Source organism: Nerophis lumbriciformis, linkage group LG15 (genome assembly GCF_033978685.3).
Source record: "Nerophis lumbriciformis linkage group LG15, RoL_Nlum_v2.1, whole genome shotgun sequence".
NCBI lineage: Eukaryota > Metazoa > Chordata > Actinopteri > Syngnathiformes > Syngnathidae > Nerophis > Nerophis lumbriciformis.
This window is the reverse complement of record NC_084562.2, coordinates 10,888,746-10,901,120: the sequence shown is the minus strand read 5'-3', so window position 1 is coordinate 10,901,120 and position 12,375 is coordinate 10,888,746. Positions and strand designations below refer to the sequence as shown.

Sequence of the window (12,375 nt, the reverse complement as noted above, 5' to 3'; positions counted from 1 at the left end):
AAAACAGCCATATACATTTTTTTATATGTGCACCATAATTTAAATGCAACTGAAGTTTCATCACAGACTTGTAAGTTGGAGTCGTAAGTGGGAGTGTTTTTCCTTTCATGATGATTTTAGTAGTCATCCCATCAGGACAATGCAGAGACACCACTGGAATCCCGCTGTGAGTAATCTATTCAGGAGAGTGGTCATAGAGCACGAGAGATAAGTGATAAATCTCCGGGGAGAACACAAAATGACTCGAATCACAGCACTGCCAAATGATTCATTTCATTTGCCGATGCTTTTAACTCTCTCTCTCCCTTGAAAGACCTTGGTGTTCTCACACACCCGCTAACTGGATGATCGCCGTCGAGCGATCCTAAATCTTATTATCAGTGAAGTGTGTTTTGCATCGTATCCGTGTCTCTACATACGTAGGCTCGTGTACACAACTGTTTTATCTTCAAAGAAACAAAGAGTAATGCAAAACATTGCATAATGCACTCCAGTGTATTATGTTTATGGAACATGTGTTTACGTATGGCTCTGGACGAGTAACGATGTGGATTACCAGATATTGTATCTCCTACAGCAGTGTTTTTCAACAATTTTTGAGCCGAAAAGGCACACCACCAGCAGAAATCAATGAAAAATGAAACTCAGTTGACAGTAAAAAGTTGTTGTCGCAATTGTTGGATATGACTTTAAAGCATAACCAAGCATGCATCAATATAGCTCTTGTCTCAAAGTAGGTGTACTGTCACGACCTGTCACATCACGCCATGACTTATTGAGTTTTTTGCTGTTTTCCTGTGTAGTGTTTTAGTTCTTGTCTTGCGCTCCTATTTTGGTGTCTTTTCCTGTTTTGTTGGCATTTTCCTATAGCAGTTTCATGTGTTCCTTAAATGCTATTCCCGGCATCTGCTTTGTTTTAGCAATCAAGACTATTCAAGTTGTTGCTATCCTTCTTTGTGGGGACATTGTTGATTGTCATGTCATGTTCGGATGTACTTTGTGGACGCCGTCTGCTCCATAGGCTAGTCAGATTACTTCTAGACCTCCACCCCAGATCCCACCTCACTCCTACCCACTTCTCCAAAGTGGGCTGGCTCAGGGTGGAGGACAGAGTAAAACAACTTGCACTGAGCCTAGTCTATAAAATCTGCTACACCTCCCTGATACCAAAGTACATGTCAAACTACTTCCTTAACGTAAATGACCGCCATAACCACAACACCTGGGGGAGCTCCACTAACCACGTTAAACCCAGATCCCGAACTAACAAAGGTCTTAACTCGTTGTCTTTCTATGCCACATCAATGTGGAATGTGCTCCCAACAGGTATAAAAGAAAGGGCATCTCTATCCTCCTTCAAAACCGCAATAAAAGTACACCTCCAGGCAACTTCAACCCTAAACTAACACCCTCCCCGGATTGCTAATAATCAAATGTAAACAATCAAATGTAGATACTTGTCTTATGCCTTCTGATCTCTCTCTCTCTATCTCTATGTCCACTACTTGCTGTACATATCCTACCAAGTAAGACCTACACTGTTTCAATATCCATTTCTCTGTTCTCAATTGTTGATGACTGATGATAACCAAACCTAACCCCCCCCCCCACACACCGAATTGTAAATAATGTAAATAATTCAATGTATACACCCTGATGATTATCTTGTGTGATGACTGTATTATGATGATAGTATATATGATAGTATATATCTGTATCATGAATCAATTTAAGTGGACCCCGACTTAAACAAGTTGAAAAACGTATTCGGGTGGTCAATCGTACGGAATGTGTACTTCACTGTGCAACCTACTAATAAAAGTCTCAATCAATCAATCAATCAAATAAGCTGTAAGTCTTTGCCGTCGTCCAGCATTCTGTTTTTGTTTATTTTGTAGCCAGTTCAGTTTTAGTTTCGTTCTGAATAGCCTTCCCCTCTTCTAAGGGGCACTCACCTTTTGTTTATTTTCGGTTTAAGCATTAGATACCGTTTCACCTGCACGCTGCCTCCCGCTGTCGTCTGCATTTTGTGATCATGACAAACCTTCGTCGTCTCACACGACGTTTTTCCGACATCTACAAAGCAATTAGCTACCGGCTGCCACCTACTGATACGGAAGAGTATTACACGGTTACGCTGCCGAGCTATAGACAGCACCAACTGAAAATTATTTGCAAACTATAATTACTTCCATCCATTTTCTACCGCTTATTCCCTTTGGGGTCGCGGGGGGCGCTGGAGCCTATCTCAGCTACAATCGGGCGGTAGGCGGGGTACACCCTGGACAAGTCGCCACCTCATCGCAGGGCCAACACAGATAGACAGACAACATTCACACTCACATCCACACACTAGGGCCAATTTAGTGTTGCCAATCAACTTATCCCCAGGTGCATGTCTTTGGAAGTGGGAGGAAGCCGGAGTACCCGGAGGGAACCCACGCAGTCACGGGGAGAACATGCAAACTCCACACAGAAAGATCCCGAGCCCGGGATTGAACCCAAGACTACTCAGGACCTTTGTATTGTGAGGCAGAAGCACTAACCCCTCTGCCACCGTGAAGCCCTATAATTACTTGTTTGCAAAAAATATTTTTACCCCAAATAGGTGAAATTACATCATCTCCCACAGCACACCAGACTGTATCTCATGGCACACTAGTGTGCCATGAGATACAGTGGTTGAAAAACACTGTCCTACAGAACGTGCCACCTGCTCCAATTGTACCACCACTCATCTCCCATCCTCACATTCTCAATCTATGAGAGTATATGTAAACTATGTACTGTGTGTTTTTGTGACCTATCTTACAGTCCCCAATTATTCATACGGGGTTTATTCTATCATGAAACATGTTGTAAAAGCCATCCATTCAGGCCCTAGTCCCCTACAAGAGAAATGTTCAAACTGAAGTATTCAGGGGACTTCATGTTGAAGACAAAATTGATTCATAGAGACAGCCTTTCAGCAATATATATATATATATATATATATATATACATATATATATATATATATATATATATACATATATCAGTTGTGAGGATACTACAAAGAGAACTGAAAACTGTACTTTAAAGAATTCAGTAACGTTTTGGTACCTGAAAACAAACCCAACTCCCTCCGCAGCCCTGCCATCATCCACACTTACCAACTGCCTAGAGAAGATAAAGGTTTGGCTGAAACACAACTTTCTGCAACTGAACAGTTCCAAAAGCGAAGCCATTCTAGTCGGCACCCCACACAAGACCCAGTCATCCACCATCACCAGCATCACCTTCTCCGGCCACAACATTCACCTCTGATCCTCAGTCACTAACCTGGGTATTAGTATGGACCCTCACCTGACCTTTGAGGCTCACATAAAACAACTGTGCAAGACCTCCTTCTACCACCTCAGGAACATTGCAAAACTCCGCCCGTCACTCATTCTCTCTGATGAGAGGCTCGTCCACGCCTTTGTCTCATCCAGGCTCGACTACTGCAACGCACTTCTTGTCGGGATCCCCAGCAAGAACATCCAGAAGCTGCAGTACATACAAAATAGTGCTGCTAGGATCCTGATGAGTGCGGAAATACGACCACATCACACCGGTTCTCAAATCCCTTCACTGGCTTCCTGTTCCACTCAGGATTGAATACAATGTCTCCCTACTAACTCACCAGTGCCTCCTTGGAAATGACCCCCTCTACCTCAAATAACTACTCACCCCCAAATCCTCCACACGACACCTCCGCTACGGACAGGCTGACCTCCTTCAACACCCGAGGACAAAGTTCCGACCCATGGGAGACCGGACTTTCTGCTCCGCCACTCCCAGTCTGTGGAACACTCTCCCTGACCACCTGAGGGCACCACAGACTGTGGATGCTTTTAAAAAAGGCTTAAAAACCCATCTTTTTTTAAAAAGCCTTTTGTTAGATTTATGTGTGCTATCCATCCATCCATTTTCTACCGCTTATTCCCTTCAGGGTCGCGGGGGGAGCTGGAGCCTATCTCAGCTACAATCGGGCAGAAGGCGGCGTACACCCTGGACAAGTCGCCACCTCATCGCAGGGCCAACACAGATAGACAACATTCACACTCACATTCACACACTAGGGCCAATTTAGTGTTGCCAATCAACCTATCCCCAGGTGCATGTCTTTGGAGGTGGGAGGAAGCCGGAGTGCCCAGAGGGAACCCACACAGTCACGGGGAGAACATGCAAACTCCACACAGAAAGATCCCGAGGCCGGGATTGAACTCACGACTAATCAGGACCTTCGTATTGTGAGGCAGATGCAGTAACCCCTCTTCCACCGTGCTGCTAGTTGTAGCTATTATTGTAGCTGTTCTAGTTTTTATTTTATTTTACTATTTATCTTACTCGTTGGGGGAAGCTATTTGTTGTTCGAGCTTTGTTTTGTTTTTAAATGCAATGTAGCACTTTGATATTGTTTGTTCAATATAAAGTGCTTTTACAAATAAAATCTATAATTATTATTATTATTATTATTATTATTATCATTATCTATTTTAGCCTCCTAAGACCCAAACTCTTGTATGGCATGCATATTTTATGTATCTTGGTTATTTTTGGGTCTTTGTAACCCAATGACTATAATACAATCAATCAAAGTTTACTTATATAGCCCTTAATCACAAATGTCTCAAAGGGCTGCACAAGCCACAACGACATCCTCGTCTCAGATCCCACAGCAGGGCAAGAAATAACTCAACCCAATGGGAACAATCTGAAACCCTGGAAGGAACCGCACCTGAGACATTCTCCCACCCTACATTGGGTGACCGGTGCAACGGATGCCGAATGGATACGGTTAATAATGTGAGAGTCCAGCAGGGGATCCTCTTGCACATAGACAATTCGGGGCGCCGAGACGTCACCAAACCGACAGATGCATAAGCAGTGGTCCACTACGGGTACCGACTTGGAACAACTAGCGCATCCGCCATGGTCACCTGATAACCTCTGCAGAACCATGGGAGACCGGGCAGAACAGAGAAGGGAGACGGCAGATCAACTGGTCTAAAAAGGGGTCTATTTAAAGACGAGTTGAAAGTTGCCATCCGAACCTTTGGATGTGTTTTCAGTCATCTTGAATCTAACATGCGATGTAGTATATATACTCTTCCTCCACTACGAATTGGCAGAATAATGTCCTACTGAAGAGGTGTCGCTTGTCCAATTGTCCTGGAATTCAACCCTGACCAAGTCTCATATCCCACACAACTCACAAGAACACCCCACCTCCCACCCCCCACATTGTCTGTCTACCACTCTCAACAACAAGGACATCTCGAGTGAGTACTCACCACATTTGGCACAAGGGATTGTTCAACATCTCGTCCTGTGTTTTCAAATCAGGGTCTTGTGGAGAAAGATGTTGTATTGTGGATGGTCGACACAACCAAAAATGTGATGTCCACTTATGTGGATGCTAGGACGTTAAATATACATACTCCACTTGCATCATGTTCAATTATATTGTTTAAAAATGACTGTTTAACTGAAAATAATATTCATATATTCTAGACAATTCAAAATAATACATTTAAGAGCCGTAATTTTAATACATTGCAGTGATATTTTTGCCTAAGGTTATCTTACTGGCAGAATCTCCTATTCACACCTATGGGAAATTTAAAGCCTCCAACTAAACTAACATGCATGTTTTTGGAATGTGGGAGGAAGCCAGAGTACCAGGAGAAAACCCACGCAGGCACAGAGAGATCATGCAAACAGAGTCCGTGATGTATTTGAACCCAGAACCTCCTGGCTGTGACTGTGCTAACCAATATTTCAATTACAATTCTTAAGGTTTATACTGTCCATTTGGACACAACTGTATACAAATAACAATCACAGCAACCTAACTAAATCAGAAGATATTTTAAATATGTCCACAGAGCTGAGTAAAAAATTATTTTACCTTAGTTTGGTGTCAAAGCCTTATCAACTTCAGGGCATTCAAGTATAGCGATTAGGAACCAAGAAAAGGGACATGTATGTCAAGTAGTGAAATGTTCAAATGTTGATGCAACTACTTGGGAACTTATTCTGTAAAAGTTACAGTAGTAACTACAGGTTCTATGGTATACCGCAGGGCTATTAAACTACATAATTAATAGGGCCACAGTTTCAAGAGCCCAAAGTCTAAGGCAGGGGTCGGCAACCCAAAATGTTGAAAGAGCCATATTGGACCAAAAATAAAATCTGTCTGGAGCCGCAAAAAATTAAAAGCCTTACATCAGTGTTATAATGAAGACAACACATGATGTAGGTGTCTATATTAGCCTACTATCAAAGGCTGACACAAATCTTCATTGACAGAAATATAGAAATATAATATTTATTCTACACATTTTTACAACATTGGAAAACAGAGTTAAAAACATGACCCATATCCCCCATTATCACATACGTACGCCAGTGTTTCCCACAGGACAGGCATCTATTTATGGTGGTGTGGGCGGGGGGTGGCGGCGGCAGCGGCGATGACCAAGAAGAACGCGGAGTTGGAATATAGTTACAACATTTTATGTACATATTTATATACAGATTTGAACAATTAGTTATTCACTGAAATATATTTATTAATTGTGGTTCTTACAAAAAATATATCTTATAAAATATAAAAGCTAAAATGAATACTAAATAATTTAACTTTAGCCTACTACTACAACCATATTATTTACCAGCAACATGAAGTGAAACAGAGGCAGAGGTGTCCTGCCACAGTCAGTCAACCTCCTCCTCCTCCTCCTGCTGCTGCTGAACAGGTCGCACCTGTGGTCCGGACTGTAGGCCTACCTCCTCTCCAAGTCAAGCCCTTTTCGGCCGTTGAAAATATTTTTCTATACTCATCTGTGTGAAGGAGTGAACATCCAACATTAGAATTTATTACTAACGAGCAGAACCGCTCTATGTACAGTGCCGTCTAACCTTAAGCGGCAGCAGCTCAACACATGCAGGGTTCAACGTTAAGATTTTTTTCTACTTGCCCGACTTCTCAAATCTACTTGCCCCAATATTTTTACTTGTCCTGCCTAGGTTTTTTTCTGGCTGTGTAGTGCTCATGGCTTATATCTTACTAAAATCCTTCCCGTTGACTATTTACAACACTACACAGTATTTATTATTATTATTATTATTATTATCTATAATTACATTTAAATGGCATTGCATACATGTAAAATTAAATGCTATTTCACATTATTTGACCAGTAGCAGTTACACTCATCTGAACAGGTCAGCCACCTGTTTAAAGCCCGATCACAGTTGAAATCTTGAAATGAAGGGCCTTTAATGGCCAAAACATTAACCTGGACAACATTTTAACAGCTGGTTGGCTCAGATTTGATTCTTTTCATTGCATTCACATGCTGCAGTGGACAGTGGACAATTTAGCTTCAGTCCATGTGTGTTTATTGACAACAGGGTTATAACCTGGACACGTTAGCTCGTCGGTATGAAAACACTTGACTGTTACTACGTGCGTCTGCCACGGCCCCCGAGTCAAACAGCGGCGGTGTTAATGAAGCAGCGTCAGGCTGCTCACCGTCAGTGAAACGCTCGGTGAAATCACGGATTAACGTTAAATATATGACGAGCCGCGAGCGATGCAGCTATAACCTATCTACCAATAACCTATATCACCCTCGTATTTTGATCCCGTCCGTCCGTCCCTCTTCTTCTTCTTCTTCTTCTGGCCCACCAGGTGAATTAAGTGCTATTGGCGGAGTTACAATGCATAGTAGGCTACCGCCACCTACTGCACCGGAGTTGTAACTACAAGCAACATTCACAGACAGTCCCATTGCTTTTATGAGCGGTCGAGCGAGTCAAAAGCCGAGAAATCCATTTGTGGCGGACGTAATTCTTTCGTGGCGGGCCGCCACAAATAAATGAATGTGTGGGAAACACTGCGTACGCACGGACCATATGCAACTATGTGGACAAATGATTGCATGGCTGAGTACAGAGGACACATGTGAGTAAACACTATCACAGAAGCCATCTGCACCAGGAAGTCACCAGTCCATGGCCACCAGGACACTGACACAAAGCGTCCCCAGAAGCACGGCCGATAACCCCTGAGGCAGTTGGCTCATCTGAGGAACGTTAGAAAAAAATTTAAAAATTGTAAAATAGTAAGTACCATGAGTAAAGATAAAGAATAAAATACAAGACATATGAAGATTAATAGAAAAAATACAATTAATATACAGTAAATAAATAAATAAAACTAAATAAAATCTTGCATAATTATTAGGATTAAAGTAAAATACAAATGACTTCAATAAAATAATTTATATCAGGTAAAAGCCAAATCAAAAAGGTGGGTCTTAAGCCTGCTCTTAAGTGACTTGTAAGTCACTGTTACATGTACTTAATTGAAACGTTTAGCAATAGTGCTAAATGGTAGCGCTCCTAGGCTCTCAGTAAGTCTGCTAATATTGGTAGGAAACTAAAAAAACTATATTTTTGTGTTGAAGGAGGTAGAGTTTGTTGCTCTGTGCTCTTTGAAATCAATGTGCCCAGAAAATAAGTTAAATGACCAAGTACTCTTAATATTATGTGTTATCATCAATGTGCCTATTCCTGCATTGCATATTTACAAAACCCATGACCAGTGAAGTTGGCACGTTGTGTAATTCGTAAATAAAAACAGAATACAATGATTTGCAAATCGTTTTCAACTTATATTCCATTGAATAGACGGCAAAGACAAGATATTTAATGTTCGAACTGAGAAACTATTTTTTTTTTTTTGCAAATAATCATTAACTTAGAATTAATGGCAGCAACACATTGCACAAAAGTTGGCACAGGGGCATTTTTACCACTGTGTTACATGGCCTTTCCTTTTAACAACACTCAGTAAACGTTTGGGAACTGAGGAGACCAATTGTTTAAGCTTTTCAAGTGGAATTCTTTCCCATTTTTGCTTGATGTACAGCTTAAGTTGTTCAACAGTCCGGGGTCTCCGTTCTGCTATTTTAGGCGTCATATTGCGCCACACATTTTCAATGGGAGACAGGTCTGGACTACAGGCAGGCCAGTCTAGTACCCGCACTCTTTTACTATGAAGCCACGTTGATGTAACACGTGGCTTGGCATTGTCTTGCTGAAATAAGCAGGGGTGTCCATGCTAACGTTGCATGGATGGCAACATATGTTGCTCCAAAACCTGTATGTACCTTTCAGCATTGAAGGTGCCTTCACAGATGTGTAAGTTACCTATTCCTTGGGCACTAATACACCCCCGTACCATCACAGATGCTGACTTTTTAACTTTGCGCCTATAACAATCCAGATGGTTATTTTCCTCTTTAGTCCGGAGGACACAACGTTCAGTTTCCAAAAACAATTTGAAATGTGAACTCGTCAGACCACACTTTGCATCATTCCATCTTAGATGAGCTCGGGCCCAGCGAAGTCGGCTGCGGTTCTGGGTGTTGTTGATAAATGGCTTTGGCTTTGCATAGTAGAGTTTTAACGTGCACTTACAGATGTAGCGACCAAGTTTAGTTACTGACAGTGGTTTTCTGAAGTGATTCTTAGCCCATGTAGTGATATCCTTTACACACTGATGTCACTTTTTGATGCAGTACCACCTGTGGGGTCGAAGGTCCATAATATCATCGCTTACATGCAGTATTTTCTCCAGATTCTCTGAACCTTTTGATGATATTACGGACCGTAGATGGTGAAATCCCTAAAATTCCTTGCAATAGCTTTCTGAGAAATATTGTTCTTAAACTGTTCGACAATTTGCTCACGCATTTGTTCACAAAGTGGTGACCCTCGCCCCATCCTTGTTTGTGAATGGAAGCTGCTTTTATACCCAATCATGGCACCCACCTGTTCCCGATTAATGTGTTCACCTGTGGGATGTTCCAAATAAGTGTTTGATGAGCATTCCTTAACTTTCTCAGTCTTTTTTGCCACTTGTGCCAGCTTTTTTGAAACACGTCGCAGGCATCGAATTCCAAATGAGCTAATATTTGCAAAAAATAACGTTTTCCAGTTCGAACATTAAGTATCTTGTCTTTGCAGTCTATTCAATTGAATATAGGTTGAAAGCAATTTGCAAATCATTGTATTCTGTTTTTATTTACGATTTACACGAGCCAACTTCACTGGTTTTGGGTTTTGTACTTACAGCATGTATATAAAACTGTGTTGGAGGTTTTTGGCTTTTCTTTAGAGGGCTTTATAGGCGTAATAGATCTTAACCCAATTACCTGCATTGTTACTAGGAATGTTTTATGACCTAGAATGGACAAAAAAGACCATTTTGCAACTACAGCACACACGTGCTGTAGTTGCAGTTCCCTTTGAACTTTGAAGACCAAAATGGTGAACAAATTGGTCTATAGGTATATATGTGTATTATTAAAAATCACTAGGTTGTTGCTTTGACACAGAGCAAGAATCCCTAGAAGTTAGAGGAAGATCAATACCAAAACAGGTAGCGGTGAATAACAGACAAGAAATTGCTGCTTTTACCATTGCTGAAGGCAAAAACTCTGCACTCGTGAAGTTGTGAGCAGGCACCAACCCACAGCATGAATATAGTCATTACGTTGGCTGTGCTCGCATTGATTTAGAAGGGTGATGATGATGCCTGCAGGGATTAGATATGCAAACTCAACTCACCAAAGCTTCATAAAAAATAAACACACAAAAGGAACTAGCTTTCTCAAACCCTACGACAAAGAAGTCGACCTTTCAGTCACTCTACTGTATTACTAGGTTTTTTCCACAGTGTCATTAATGCTAGGGCTGCAACTAACGACTATTTTGATAGTCGACTAGTCAACGACTATCTTAACCATTAGTCGATAATAAATAAAATAAAGTCTTATAATAAAGCGTACACATATTCAATGGCTCTAATTTTACCATCAACTTTTAAAGGGGAACCGCACTTTATTTGGAATTTTGCCTATCGTTCACAATTATTGTGAAACCCATGACGGATGTTTTTTTGTTTTTTTATGCATTCTAACAAAAAAAAGTTTTTAAAAAAGTCCGCTGACAGCAAGAAATCCAATAAATAACATTTCAAATATCTCCAACAATACTCCATTTACATTTCGTGACTTGAATATTAACCAAGTATTAGTGATATTGTTATTATAAGTGCTAACGCAGACTTACTATTTATAGCGGCGCTGTGTTCACAAACCTGTGTACAATTTCGACATGATCGACCGCCGAGGTGTTTCCTCGCTTCCTTGCTCCCTGGAAGTTTATTGTAGATCATGGGTGTCAAACTCTGGCCCGCGGGCCAAATTTGGCCCGCCATGTAATTTCACTTGGCCCTTGAGGCGATATCAAATTAACACTAGAGCTGGCCCGCCGATTATATACAGCGGCGGTGGTAGCGGGGGTGTATTTTGTAGCGTCCCGGAAGAGTTAATGCTGCAGAGGGTTCTGGGTATTTGTTCTGTTGTGTTTATGTTGTGTTACGGTGCAGATGTTCTCCCGAAATGTGTTTGTCATTCTTGTTTGGTTTGGATTCACAGTGTGACATATATTTCTAACAATGTTAAAGTTGCTTATACGGCCACTCTCAGTGTAAACTGTATTTCTGTTGATCAAGTATGCGTTTCATTCGCGTATGTGTGCCGCTCATATCTTGTGACTGGACCGGCACGTTGTTAAAAAGAGATGAAAAGCGGACGTGACGACAGCTCGTAGAGGACGTTAAAAGCCGTGCCTGTAAGGCACGCCCCCAAGACTGTGGAATACGAGATATAATGACTGATGAACACTTTAGTTCGATAATGAAGGTTGCCTCAGCTCAAAGCCTGAGCCCCGACATTAATGAACGAGCATCCAAGAAAAGATGGCAGGTATCTGGCTAGGGCACATCAGATTAGATCAGTGTGTTGCAAACTGAGCAGTTTAAAGTCCAGAATGGTTGGTTTATTCATTATTTTAATTACAAATGTATTAGCTTGTGGAAAAAGTTAATGTTGATATTTACCTCAGAAGGCTGCAAATAAAAAAGAGGCATTCATTTTTTATTTAAATTGTATTTGATATGCCATTGATATTTTTTTATTATTATTATTATTATTTGAAACTCGATTTCGAATGTAACTATAAAGTTATATAAGCCTTGCATGTTCAATATTTAATGCGAAACTTGTTTGGGTCCCTATCAAAAAGGTTAGTTTGTTCAACCTTGGCCCGTGGCTTTGTTCAGTTTAAAATTTTGGCCCACTCTGTATTTGAGTTTGACATCCCTGTTGTAGATCATAAATCACGCATCTCACTTGGACAGAAGAAGTCTGAGAACGTATCCCGACAAGTTGGTACGACACTAAAAGACGCTTGGTCCCCCCTCCCTGCCTT

General features: G+C 41.2%; 1 protein-coding gene across 2 annotated transcripts in view; it reads right to left on the bottom strand.

The window, feature by feature from the left end:
* tspan4a (tetraspanin 4a) overlaps window positions 1–12,375 on the bottom strand; it is a 456,166-nt gene that overhangs the window by 407,403 nt on the left and 36,388 nt on the right. Inside the window, exon 1 of one of the 2 annotated variants that reach the window (XM_061974853.2) lies at window positions 10,519–10,606. The exons of the other annotated variant lie outside the window; for it this stretch is intronic. Coding sequence (XP_061830837.2) covers window positions 10,519–10,591 — 73 coding nt within the window. The 5' untranslated portion in view covers window positions 10,592–10,606. Of the gene's footprint in view, window positions 1–10,518; window positions 10,607–12,375 lie in introns of those variants that run through there. 2 annotated transcript variants of the gene reach the window in all.